General features: G+C 38.4%; 1 protein-coding gene across 2 annotated transcripts in view; it reads right to left on the reverse strand.

Annotated features, from left to right (window-relative positions):
* The window catches only part of DPP10 (dipeptidyl peptidase like 10), a 236,361-nt gene that overhangs the window by 36,537 nt on the left and 184,900 nt on the right, over window positions 1-14,924 (reverse strand). For both annotated transcript variants that reach the window (XM_026852613.1, XM_026852614.1), the window contains 3 exons: window positions 14,431-14,585; window positions 11,008-11,105; window positions 1,258-1,381 (listed from right to left, as the gene is read on the reverse strand). In XM_026852613.1, coding sequence (XP_026708414.1) covers window positions 1,258-1,381; window positions 11,008-11,105; window positions 14,431-14,585 — 377 coding nt within the window. The remainder of the gene's footprint in view (window positions 1-1,257; window positions 1,382-11,007; window positions 11,106-14,430; window positions 14,586-14,924) is intronic.

Consider the following 14,924-nt stretch of genomic DNA (forward strand, 5'->3'; position numbering starts at 1 on the left):
AGCATGAGCCTCTGAGCTGCACTCACTACGGTGACACTGCATCGCTATCTTTCTTCATCCACCTAAAATGGTCCTTCACTGCACTTTAATTATTCTGGAGTGGGATTTCTCAATCTCTCTCTCTTATATTATGTCCTGGATTACAGCTCCCTGGATACCTACTTCAGACAAGTCCAATTGACCTTGGAGCACATAAGGGTTTACTTTCAGAAGCAACTGCTCACAGTGGTTCACAACCAACTTTCTTAAGAAAGGGGCACAAGGCTTGCAGGAAACAGGTAAAAAAGTAACCCAATCAACAAATCTCCATGTTCACAATCTTAATCCATAGTCTGAGGATTTATTAGTCATTTCTGAGTCAGGAAAAGTAACCTGCAGTATGTAGCAAAAGAAGCAGACAAGCTCACTTTAACACAACTGACTTCAGTAGCAAGACACTGATTGGAGCCTATTAATTCAGAGGCCAAACTTAGACCTACATTAATCACTCATAACCATTTACACTGCTAAATTATACCCTCTAGTTTGGAGCATCTGTTGGTACTGATATTAGCATGCATAGAAAATATTTATACTTTTAGCTGGTTCTGGGAAGACATTGTGACTCAGAATGGGAAAGTGGCTAACTGCATTCAAGAAGCAAGATTGACTGAAAATGGAGAGATGTAACGCAGGAGTGTCAAACCAAAGTCTGGGTCAAGGGATGGGATGTGGTTGGATTCAAATGGAAAAATGTATTTCAGCTTGGCTTGCATTCAAAGTGAAATATTCCTGTTGTGTTTCAATTTTTTATTTCTAAAGTTATTTAATTCTACTATCAAATTTGCCAGAATTATCAGAATTTTACACCTTTTCCTTCAACATATGTAAGCTGTGAGAGATAGAAAGATCTGAAATGAAACTCTGTAGGGGTAGAGAGAAGAAACCAGGCAGCTGAAAATATCTGACGGAAGACAAGCTTGTCACTGTGCTAGCTATATCCAAAGTACACAATGTTCAGCAACTGCAGTTTCCACTGAAGTTAATGAATGAACAAAGCTTAGTAATTCTGAAAATGTCACTCAAAGTTGCTAATTACATGAAATCATTTCACCAGATTTGGAATTTTCTCACATCCATTTCCTCCCTGTTGACTAATTATATTCAGCTTGCAACTACTGCATCTGCAAACTGATTTCCAAAAATCTTTTTCTGAATATGAACACAAAATACAGGAAGAAACCTTGAAAAGAGAGCTTAGGAAAAATTCCAACTTACCCTGCTGCAAGCCCCAGTTGTGGTTTCACAAACTGTAAGTATGGAGATATTCTGAGGTCTGTTTAACCATCTCACCACAGCTTTGGTGTTGCTTACCCATTTCACCATGGTGATGTAATATTCCCTAAATAAACATTTGAAAACATAATGTTCAGATCATTCCTATTTCAGATTAGACTTTTTAAAAAATATATAGCGCCACAGTTAATCAAATGCTGGATTTGTACTGAGGGATGGAGAAAATAATCCCAAGTGACCAGCATCTGTGTTCCTATGAGTGTCAAGGCTCAGTCCTAGCACACTCTTCCCCTGGAAAATTTGTACTCCATTAGCACCTCCTACTCAGCCATTTGTAATATAGAAACTTTACCAACTGTGAAAAATATACTTGTGAAACATATGTCTGTGAATACGTATGAACATGTACTTGCTAGCCATCTTAAAAACAAGCACTAAATTCCAAAAGAATTCACAGTTTTTCTATACCTAATACCTTCAGAAGACACATTTTTGCAAAAGAATCCAGCCCTATTGTTAAACAAAGTCTATAAGTTTGTAATGTTAGAGTACAGGCAAGACCGCTTTAAAATGTTACTTGTTATTTTATAACAAGTATTTTATACTAGGACTTCTGCATAAAAGGGGAGTCACACTTGGTATTAGAGCATGTCAGCTTCCACTTTAACAAATAGCTCATAATATCGGTCATATTGTCTGTCCCTCAACACCCTGGCTGAGCAAAGGAGGCTTCCTAGGCACAGACTCATGGTATGGAGTATCTGCCTTCCTGCTCACAAAATCCTGCTAGGCTGTCAGACTGGGTATGTGACAGAGGAAGACCTGCTGCCACTTGTCAGCCCAGCCAGGCTATTTGCTTCACTTCTCTACCCATGGCAGCTGGCAGCTTTCATAGTCCAGCTGAGTTATGTGCAACAGTGGAGTGAACTTGTCTGGAAACTCTGCTCCCCCTTAAAACAAGGGTCTTAGCTTGCATATAATTAGGCTTTTAATCTCATACTGATGAAGATCTCATTACTCTTTGACAACACACGTTTAATTATATATTCAAAAGACTTAGTAGATCAAAGATGCTAAGCAGCACCAACAGCAAAGTTGTGTACAGGAGATGCAAGAGACAGCAATTCATTGCAGCCTCAGTCTGGTACTGTATTTGAAGAATATAGCTGAACAACTCAATATGCCCAACTTTCTTCTGACTTTAATGCTTGACTATAGTAAGACAGGTATTTTCACATGCGGGTAGCAGAATGACGACTGGAAATGGTGACTTCAGATATATTCTAATATTACTTTCTTGTTGTAAAAATCTTTTTAACATACTGAGTAGAAAAAAATGTATGCCAAAAATAACACAAAATCTAACACGAGACCAAGTGACACAGCCAACAAAGCAATGATCTAACAAACAAACCACAGAGGGTAACACCAAATCTCAGGTAACTGGTTCCTCATAGCAGAACTCAAGAAACAAGAGTTGAAAATTTCTCCCTCTGTAGTTCTGCCTTCATAAGGCCATCCAAAACCAGTGCAACTCTGCATACAGAAGCCCAAACAGAGCCAAAGCAAATGTTCAAAACATGTATATAAGGACTGACTCCCTCTACCAGTACTTAGACACCAAGGTAAGACAGCATCCACTGACAAAAAATACAAATTATCCCAGAACCAAATTCTACAAAATAGAGCCTAAGCTGTCCATCTGAAAAAGTCTTCAGTGAGGTATGGAAACAGGAGATTTAATTATTCAGAATCCAGTTGATATAGTAATTAATAGCCCAAATCAAACCATATCACCTTCCATCCCTGACATTAAGTTCTTTGATCACTGAAGTGAAAGTAAAAGATCATTTACAAATTCTTTTTCCCCCTTCCATCAACTACGCATAAAAATATGTTCAAATTTCACTACATTATGACATGTTTATCAGTAGTATAGTATGTGTGTATATATATGTAAAAACACATACCCTTCTGAAATTAAATACTGTTTCCAGGTAATGTTCCTTTGTAATTCAGTTTTGCAGTTAAATCTATTTCACATATACAGTGCACATACACACATACAGAGTAGTAGTGTTGTTGCAGGTCAACAGATATAACGGAGTCGAAGTTTGTAGAAGAAAACCATATGTTTTATTAGATTGGCTGATGCAGCTGACAAACAATGGAAAAGCCTGCAGGGCAAAAACTGGTTTAGTTCCAAGGAAGCTGCTATCAGTTTGTGTCTCCAAACTTATCGGGCTTTTTTTTTTCAACTAATCTATTGTTCTAGTAATGAAAATAATCATTCTATCTTTCCCTCAAGACTCAAATACACAAATGTACCGGGATTATTAGACTCTGCATCTGTACATTAAGTTTTCTCACAATATCACTTAAAAGAGGAAAGACTATGATTACTTTCTGGACAAGAGACTGAAGCAAGACATTAAATAAAAATTTACACTCATTTTAGATCCGCAATTTGATACCCATTTAATTAGGTGCTCTACAGCACTTTGCATGTTCAGAGCATACTTTCATCCTTGTTCAGGAACATTTCTTAAACCAGACTGTCGATTAATTTACTGAATGCCCAAAGAATAACAAACACAATCATTTATCACCTACATAATGTTAGTTTAAACTCACTGTATCACACAGGGGCTCTGCAGCAGAGACAGAACCCACTTCTGGCATTCAATTAGCCTAGTAAGAGCAGACTTCTCTCTTGTTTTACTCAAGCTTTGTCTACTCACCCCACTCCTTTCTTTGTCCTACAATTTGTGTAGCCAGTTCCATCTTTCTCCTTATCAATCCCTTTTCTCACAGTATGGCCACTATAAGATGATCATGGGAACCATAAAACCCAATTGTTGATACACATCTCCTCTATCCCCACTGTCTCACCAGCTCTTAGGCTTTCAACTGAAATCCCTGATTGCCAAGAAAACCTCATTCAATCCCTGCCTCATAGACCCGAGGTTTTTTTAGCTAGTTCCCATCTGTTGGTCTAATCAAGTTTTCATCTCAGAATTTTTAGTCTCTTCCCTCTCATCTACCCTAGGACTTTTTCCTTTCTGAATTCCAAAGAGTTAGCTTCCTTCTTTAATCTGTATAAAAACAGACAGAGAACACTGACAACACAGAAAAGGCAGTCTCCTTCCACACTATCCCATGATCAGTCACTATTGAAGGAGCTTGTATGTGACTCAGTTTATTCTAAATTGGATTGAACCTGACAATGCATAGAAACAAGAGCTTCAAGCTCCTAGATCTGAGAGCTACTTCTGATTCCACATTTGGTATTGAAATCTGTGTTTGGCTTCAAACTGGTCTAAGGCAATTATATAAGGTAATCAGTATTAAGAAGGTAGAGCTTTCCCTTAGACCTGTGAACCAGGAACATGACATGTATATAGTCAGCTCAACAGTAGGAGCTGGAACATCTCACATATGCTGAGGAGGCGCTGCACATCAAGAAAGGTCAGGTCTTAGGGCCTGAGAGGGATAGAGGGTATTCACTGAGAAAGAAATTTCCAACTGTGGGTGTTAAGAAAGCAAATGTTTTTCCTGAGCATATGGCAATTAACTTTTTCTACAAAGACTTATAACTCGATGAAATCTGAACTAATTTTTCACAGCTGATAAAAAAAAAAACCTTGTTAAGTATCAAAGGAGTTTCCTTTGCCAAGCTTGAAGACCCAACTTTTTTAATGCTTCTTTCTTATAGATTATTTTCCTTTATTTTGATTATCTCTATTGATACACAGTTCTATGGAAGTGGTTTAACAGTTTGCTAACACATTTATCATCACTCAAGAATGTCCAGCACGTCTTGTTTCACTTGGAATTGGGATGCTTGTGACGAGAAATATATATATGTGTATCTTCCTGGCTGTGATTGTAAGTGCTTAGCAGAGTCAACAGAGACAATAAGCTGAGCAAAGGAAAGGGATTTGCACTGCATTACATTGGAAGCATAGTTACAATCATAATTAAATTTGAACATTAGATAGTTAGATTTGAAATAGACAACATCAGAGGAAAATAACCCACAGTACTAAACTTTAAGAAACTGTTCAAGAAAGACAACTAAACTTTGCAACTTCATACCATTCACTATAATGAAGAAATCTGCTGTAACTTTGAGCCAATGAGCTGATTATGAAAGAAATCTGTTTATAAGAATAACGAAGACACTGAACATTTAAAAAAAGGAACTTTACTTTTGTTGATGGTACTTATAGATTGGATAATAAATACAACGGGGTCCAGCTAAAGAAAGTCAACCTGTTACGCTCTACTAGTTTGCTAGCCAGTTATCCCAGAAGGTAAACAACAGAAACTTGCCCCATGCAAAATGCTCTAGAATATTTACTATATTCTTAAATTATTTATATTGTTGAAAAGTGTATAAGAATTTACAGATACTAATAGAAAAATGTCATTCTCAGAAATACACATGGAAAACAACATAAACTGAGACACAACCTGCAAGGTAGCTAAAATAACTAGTTTGTTAGTGTTTTGGTATAACGTACATGACTTTATCTATGCATACATACATTGGTAGATGTGCCCCAGTTTTCTTCCTAGATTAAGCCATGGGTATTTGGCTAGAAGGAGCTTTTCTAGCTCCCCTTCCCACAGGTGCTGGTGGCCACCATCCTAGTCAGGCTAACAAGCTCTGCTCCCCAGTTCCTTGCAGCCATGGACCCTGGCCATGACTATCTTGGTAGCTGACTGACAGACTCTCATTGTCTCCCTTAAATCCCCAAATTGGCATGGGTGATGCTCTACCTTGATGGGTCATGGATAGAACAACCTCCCTTGGTCTCCTGGCCACCTGTCTCCTCAAACAGTCCAGCCTTGGTGAGAACAAGTGTATGCTGTTGTCTCTTATTCAGCCCCAAGCACAAATCCCTCATCAGGGCAGCTGGGCAAGCAGCCGGGTCCCAGCACTGCAACCCAGGGGCTTGTCCTGGCCCACATGCAGAACTTGCATTTCTTACCACTGACCAGGGAAAGGAACAATTGTAAATACCTTGGCATTGTGTGGGAAAGCTTTGTTTTGCCACTTATCAGACCTAGCATAAAGGACACAGCCAGCATGAAGATGATAACCAAATTGTATTTGATATAAAAGGGTCAGTACATGGGTGAGCACTGGGGGCACAGACAAGTCAGTCAGATTATACATAATCAACATCAATCCCACTGACCCCAACAATGACCTTGCACGACCAATAATGGGTGGAATAAATGGTGAAATGCAGTCTCCCATAGGAGAGATGGAAGACAACCAAGTCAACAAATATATAAGACCAAGGAAGCCTCACACTGAATCTCTACACAGCCCACATTTACAAAATCCAGACCTGACGGGAGCCCAGTTCCAGGGAGGCAGGAGGTCCTTCCCCAACAGGAAACTCGGCACAGGGCATTCACCTCACAGACAGACACTACCCCTCCTGCAAGTGGTCCCAGCTTTTATCCCTCAGTGGGACACCTGACCTTGGGTTACTTAATGCAGGACACCTGGGGCTCGTTTACCCAATGGCTCTGTCTGCAAGGCTGGCCGCACCCTGGAGGGGAGCCTAAAGGTAAACTCACCCCCCTTTGGGAAGGGCTGTGGGAATTACCCATATGTCAACCTTAATTTGGGGCTTGGGGTTGAAACCCCAGCATTTCAAGCTTAAATAAAATAAAGTCTGTAAATATATTTTTACCCTGTAGGCTTAGCTGAATGGATTTACTGTCATTTGCTATAAGGTATGATAGTGAATGAATCCTTTACATTAGCCTTGTGAAATAGGTATTGTTAGGTTACAGAAGAGGGGAGGGGCAGAACTGTGAAAGAAGTGACCAGACACAGTGTATCTATGAAAAACTGAAAGTAAACTCAAGTTTTCTTAATACCAAATTGCACACCCCACCACCTTTCCAAATTCCAGTTAGAATCAAGTAAGTTTTCTATTCCAAAGCAAGGCTCAGATAAACTGGCTGCCAGAAGTATAAAACTAACCTTTTGAGATTCAAAAAGTGATTTCAAACTAGAGGTACATAAATATCCAAATGATTTTGTTGATTTGGAAATGTGTGGATAATAGAAACACTGGTGAGGCTTGTAAGAGCATTATCTGAATTTATGCAAACTCAATTTCTTAAGTGTTTTCAGTTCCATTACAGAAAATGAATTAAAATAAATAAATATTATTTAAATTTGTCATACAAAGTCACAAAGGTCTGACTATATATTTCAGTGTCCTTAAAAGCAGGTATATATGAAACAAGAATGTGCATATCTGACATTTTTTTTAGGCATTTAAATACTATTGGAAAAAGTAAGAAAAAGGCCTGACTTAATTTCTTATAGTGCATTTTAAAACTACCTGGTTAGCAATGCTGGGAACAGCATAGAGCCAATGCAGCTTGCGCACTATGCTGAGAACAGGGAAAGCAAGCACTGGATGACCCCCATGCTGAGACTTTCAAGAGCCAATACTGAGTTCTTGCAGAAAAAAGTCTTTTCATCGTGTATGGAAACAGCGCTCTGCTCTAGTAAGTCAAGTGCAACTTCTTTCATGCATTACTTCACTTCTTCTCTGTCTTAGCAATTCCCACTTTGGAAAAAAAGTAATTTCTGCCTGACAGATCTAAATTCAAGCATGGGTTTTGAAAAATCAGCCTACATAATTTCTTAATATCACATTCATATATCTAAATCTCAGCAGTTACAAAGATTCTTCAGGTGTCCTAAGTTACAGTGGTTTGAACTGACCCTTTGCACACTACATTGCTTTTTCAAGATTTGCAGCAGGAGACAAGTCTTAGCTTTCCAACTGGAATTTCATGAGCTAGAAGTGTATGAATGCACACATACTTCATCCTACATGTATAGTGGCTTTCTAGGACTAATGAGAAAAAACCCCTGCAGTACAAAATCATGTTTGCCACTGAAGGAAACATAATGTAATTGTACACATGGAATAGAAACACTGTGGGGGAAACTAACTGCATAGAATAAACCCACATGTTTAAAGGAAGACTGTCAGTCTTTTTGTGGCATTAACAGTGCACAGTAGATGATAAATTTTTCCATAGAATAAAACTTTAAGGAGTAAATTTACAAATGTTATTGCTATCTTTATATCAGAATAATCTGAACAAAACATGGGAAATATTACCAAGCATCATTATAGAATCACTGCAAGCAGTAAACGAAAGTGGAACATTGAATTTACTCAATCTTACATGAAGTTCCCAGATACCCTAAAAAATCAGAGAAAGAGTTTTCTGTCTTCAGAGGTCCTGCACTGCACACAATTTGGGGAGAGTTGAGAATCTGAATGTTACTTTTTACAGTTATAAATAACAGAAACTTCATTCCCTACACAGTTGTGTGGTATCTCTGTGTAGGAGTGAATCTCTCCCGTAACAGCAGTTGGTTATGACTTGTACAATACATATTTCCAAAATGTTTTTGCCCTGAAAGCTCCATAAAACTATACAAAGGTGTCCCATTCCATTTAACTCTGAGAGCCTCCCATTACCTATTTACTAATGACTCTATAATGAATTGATTAGGAAGGTACTGAAAAATCTTGACCACTAAAAGTAGCTACTACTTTTATTAAAAAAACCTCCGAACCATTACCAACTCTAGACTTCCACTCTAGAGAGGCCTGTTCAAATCTCATTCTTCAAACCTGTATATATATTGATGTTTGACTATATATAGATTGATGACCAGTGTGATAACTGACTGCTACTCAAATCTAGAGTCAGAATGCAAGATTTACAGTACACTTGGCTACTTTTATAGCACGGACATTATACCTTAATAGCTAAAATTAAGAAACTAACTTTTTTGCAGGTTTAAAGAGTTTTACTCTGTCTTCTGATACAGCAGCAAAACAGAATTTTAGGCATGAATATTATCTCAATTAAACAGCAACAACATCTTTATTAAGGACTCAAAAATCTGGCAAAGATGCCCCTTAAGGCTCACAACAGAGATTCCACAAAATGAGCTATGGCTAGCCTTCAGTTTCAAGATGCAAAAAAGGTTCTGAGATACCAGTATTCACTCATTTTATTCTACTTTCATTTTCAATCTGCTGGGGTGGAAGAATAAATCTGAAAAATCTATAAGGAATGAATCTGAAAAATCGAGAGTGAAAACATAACATTTGAACAATATTTTCAAGATTTTTTTTTTCTTGGGATTTACACATTGCTTTATCATTTCCCTTATTTGTGCCTTCTGACATTTTAAAGGACCATTTTAATGCTGTTTAACAGAGTTAAGGTGCTAATCCCGATGACAAGGAATCTCCTTCAGATTTTATACTATCACTTAAATTAATGAAGAGTTAGGAAGCAGCAGGAGATTTTATTATGTTTTTCAGTAGTGGTCCATCAACAGATAGAAAATACTTCAAAAAGCACAAAACCATTTCTTTCACTAATACAATTGGTAAGCATTCCGGCTGACAAATAATTGCAAGGCATAATTCACTATTAAATTATTCCTGCACAAAATTAGAGTACCTCAATCTGTGTTGAAGAGAGCTATGCCAGTTTAAAATTGGTTGCAATGGTTGTGAATCAGTGCCCACTGTTAACATCCGGATTGTTTTGGGAACAATTACCAAAAGATCTTTTGAGTTTTGTAGGAACTGCAAAAATAGCAGCTATATTCAGAGGGGTTTTTTTTAGCTGGAGGTAGCTTTATGGTTGCCAATCTTTTCCATGTTTTTCCCCATCTGATAATGCCCTGAGTGAAGAGAGTAAATTGCACTTCCCTGGCCCTTAGACTACAGCCAGATCTTGACTGGGGTAACTCTTTTATTTTTATCATTACCTATATTATATAATAATTCAGAGTCAGAAGATCATTAGCACGTGCATTGAAACTACAATGGGAATTCAATCAGTACAACTTCAGTTCTCCAAATTGGAATATGCATATGGGAAGGGATGAAAATTTTCTTGCCCTTAAACAAAAGTTTCAAGGCATCTCAAAGTGAGGACAGATAATCGAGAGCTCAGCTTAAGGTAGTAACTTTAGCAGGTTGCAGCCAGACCTCATGTTCTCAGCCCCGAAGTCAAAGGGACTGTTAAATTAGCTCAGTGGTTCTGAAGCAGTTTCTCCTGAAAAACACAGCACAGACCTTCTTAGATTATGTAATCTGGTGGCATCACATCTCACCTTCTGTCACCTCACTGTATGTCAGCCATGATGAGGAATGAAACTTTCCATAACCTACTGGATTTGAAAAGTTCAGAATATTTCTCTCTAAATGAGGGAACACGCTGATTATGTGTTCTGTGCATTTGTAATACACTTCTATATTCTGCAATCTCATTTCAGAAACTGAAAGCCCCAAGTGGGCACACAGCAAGGAAAGGCTGAAAGTGAATGCAGTAACAATCTCAGAAACAGGGCTCTGTTCAACCCCTTTGACCATAGCTTACTATTCTTACTTTCATATATTTCAAGTAAATTGGAGCTTCTCAGGACATCACACATGAGCAAATACCAGATCCCCGAATTTTTTAAGAGGAGCGTCAATTCAATACAGTTATATTTTATTTTATCATCATTGTGTTCAGCCATGGGGGTGAAGATCAAGTGCATTCTAGTCAAAGATAAGTGTTGTGCCGATGTAAAAAGGCAACTGTTAGCCTAAGAGACAGTCAGGTTAAATTAAACATGCGTTTGAAAACAATGAAATTATATACCTTGATTTAAAGCTGTCAGGCGGCATTAGTTCCAGTGTATGTGCTGGTCCATACAGATTAACTACAAACAGCTTTATTGTTGGGTTTGTCTGACCTGCCTTTGAAAAAAAGAAAATAGGAGCTTTAGAGGCACTGAATCAGTGACAACGAAATAGTGACAACTCACCAACATAATTATCTTTATAATAATGAGAAATAGTTAGAATTTTAAAATCTTAAATTAAAAAAATAAAATTTCACAGCGATATGAATTACATAGTTAAAAAAAATTATTGAGTAAATCTCTTACTGCCCTTTACTGATGGCAGACCTTCCTGTGCAGAGCAAGGGACCGATGCTTGTAGTGGTTTGGCCCAGTTCAGTGAAGCTGTAAAAACACAGCCAGTTCCTAAACCAGCAGTTAAACCCAGCCTCCAACAAAGTCTTTTCTAGGCACTATTGTTCCTTCTTCCAAAAAGCTGTCCTACATCTGGGATAACATTCCTCTTTTTCCTCCTCTTCCTTTACAGTTTTCCCCCCAGTCTTCCCCTGGCTTGCTGAGATGGAAACTTCTATTTTTGGCCCTGTTCAGGACCCAGCTGCTTTGGCAGGCCAACTCTACGAGAAACAAAATGCTTCTTGTTGCTAAAGGGGAATACAATGGCAGTTAGATATCAATCCACTGGGAAAGGTCTGATAAATCCTGAGGCCCTACAGGAAGCCAGGATTCATCCTCTCCTAGTGACATGGCTTGTTATTAAGGGAGGCTCCTGAGATTAAGAGAAAGGAGTGGAGATAGAAGACAAGGCTTTGCAGGGCTGGCTACTAGTCCCACATCCCTGTTCTTGCCATATCATACTCAGGCTTCTTGTTCACGTAAGTCAGAGGAGTCACACAACACTATATAGTATCCTTGGGATATGGGGGATGAAAAGTGTGTCTTTCAATGGGGCTGACTCTTGTTCAATATTGGCAGGACCAGGTAAAACCACTATGAATCTGGCCATAATAAACTACAAAGCTCTATATCTGGCTCTTCACAGTGGCATTTAGAAATGTAAAATAGCTTGGCTGAAATATACCCACAAATTCCCTTTAGAAATTGGACTTATCTCAAAATATGGTCTGAATGCTCTATCCACTCATTTCTGAGTGGTATGGGGACAAGAAAGTTGTATTTATGCATTTTTACTAGTGCTAAATAAAAGTTTTGAAAATGGATTTAATTAGGTTCCTGAATTATTTTCTTTTTCCCCCCTAAAAACTTTTACATTTGCCTCAAAAGAAATGTGGTCTTTGAAAGGCATCCTTTGCATGAACACAGCTTATACAAATGCAAAAAGTGTGGAAGAAAACCACTGAGAGATGAAGTCCTTAGGACACAACGGCAGTCACCTTACATCCTTTGAACCCTACATGAACTGCACAGTGGTATCCAAGTATCACACTGGGAGGGCTGCCATGAGTAATTACTATCCAACATTAGTATGAGTTGTAGAGACACCTCAAAGCATGTCTTCACAAGGGGCATGACGAGATCTGTGCTAGCCCCTGAACACGAAGTGCTGGAGTAGAACATCACCCCAGCTCTGCCCCCCCAGCCCTGCTCCGGACGTGGCACAAGGGTCAGTGCCATGGCACTGCCCAGCGCAGGCTGCCACCTGGAGCTGGGCTCCGCTCAGGGCTGGCTGGCCCAATGTACTGTCTGCTACAACCATCCACGGTGTGCCCTACTCTGCTGTGTGGATACGTCTGAGCTTCACCTCTACAGCAGCAGCTTCTAGCTCAATACGAGGTCTGTCCCCATGGCTGGGGAGGTGCTGTGGTCAGCAGGGCCAACACCGAGCACTTCCCAGCTGAAGGTGGGTTTTCAACCTGAGTAGAAAATGCTCACATCCACATCTCTCCCTCAACAGTGAACAGCCTCAACTCTTCTACTACTCTCCTCATGACAATTTAAACAGTATAAATTTTGTATAATACCCAAAACATTTGCTCAATAGCGTAAGAACTCTTGACGTTGAAATCCTACTTTATTCTCAATGTATTTAATAAAATTTAAAGTTCCTTTTCATGTGTTTTTTTGAAGAACACACTCTGTGCGTGTGACATACACAGATGTGCACGCTCCAGTATTCACAAACACATGTGGGTTTCCTTTTATTTTTTAATCATAGATATAATTTTATCCAATGGTTTCATTCTATAATAAAGACCAAACCTTTTTTTTTTTTCAGCTCTGTGCTATACCACAAGCTTCATTACCAATTAATGATGTTTAACGGGTAACTAAATTGGCATTAAATGGAGACATTAAATAAAGCTAATGTTTTTTCATTAATGAGATTACTGAAGTAGTATTGTGTATCACTTTTATGCTGAATTGCTAATGAAATGGAATTACTCATTACTTGTTTACAAAGCTGACTTTTAAAAATATTCCTTACTTTTTTATTTGCTCTGTCACTTAAGGACTTTTGTCAAAGTAAGTATGCAAACTATCTCTGAAAATACTGTTACTTCATTATTATGAGTATTATTTCATAGCACACATACATTATATTTATACCGTGCATATTATTGTTTCACAGTACCTGGTACAGTCTAACTGTCCACCCATCAAAGAATCATCAAAAAACAGTAGCAGGAATAGGGTAACAGTAATATTTTCTAAAGCCCTCAATGAATTTTCTGTGAAATGTCAAGGGAGTACCACATACAAGGACCCACATATCCTGTCAGAAAGAAACTCAGACACTTGCACAGAAGGGATGGATAAACTGATAAATTGGAAGATTAATAGCAGTGCTGGAGCTCAGCACAAAAACAACGGCTAGGGAGGCATCTAATCAGGAAATCCCCAGAAAATGAGGAGCAATTTCAGACATTATCCCTGTCTATACTGTTCTTTCTCTACCCTTCTCTAAATCTTCTGAAACTCAGTGAGAGCTCTTTTCTGTATTTTTTTTTCCTCTCATTTTGATGGCCAGGGAAAGATTTTACTATGGCTTATCTTACGCAAGGCCAGTCTGTCACATTTATTAATAACAGCATAATTTACTGAGATATATATAACTGCCATGGATCATGCCCTGCACTCTGCACACAGCATGTGTGACTCCAGTGCAGTTGTGACAGTATCTTCTTTTCTGTGCAGTCCTTCAAACTATTACTTGTCTCTCAGAAGTGGTGGATTGATTTTACCAAGCATATACCAGTGACAAAATTACTGCAAATTAGTTTGTCTGCTGCTCCCTCACCCAAAAGTTTCTTTCCAACAAAAGGCGTTACAATCTACTGAAAACAAAAGTAATTAATATTTCCTGAAAAGCAACATGAACAAAATCAGCCTCTCTTACTGTCTAGAAACACTCCTTCCATATGGTTAAATACTATCATTGAACAATGAAGAGGACATGAGGGCTGCACTCACACTCATCTTACCTTAGGATACGGATACTGCTTTCCTTTTGGATATAGACCTCCAGTAAATCGGGGAATAACCATGTTTGGTACCAGAGAGTCATTTATGGTCAGGAACGCTAGTCTTTCACCGTCTGGAGACCACCAGTGGGCAATGTGAGAATGAAGAAGTTCCTCTGCAAAACCAGATTTCCTTAGGGTCCATAAAAATAACTATCGCATAGTTTGCAACTCATTCATTCATTTGGCACTGATTTGTTCTTTTTCTTCCTACTTGAAATGCATCTGTTGTAATTTCACATTATTCTGGGTTGAATGTTTGGATATCAAGGCAGATCAAAAGACCAAACTTTTACCAAATTAATCCTTTCAATGATGTCAATCAATCACCTAAATGTGAAAGATGATTGTAACTGCCATATGTTTAGTTCTATTGCATTCCATTAGATGGGTTTAATTAATTTTTAAATTATTTGGACAATTTTAATAGACAGGGGTTTTAGGATTGTCAAGCT

This window comes from Athene cunicularia (assembly GCF_003259725.1).
Source record: "Athene cunicularia isolate RWA chromosome 7 unlocalized genomic scaffold, athCun1 chr7_part1, whole genome shotgun sequence".
Classification (NCBI taxonomy): Eukaryota; Metazoa; Chordata; class Aves; order Strigiformes; family Strigidae; genus Athene; species Athene cunicularia.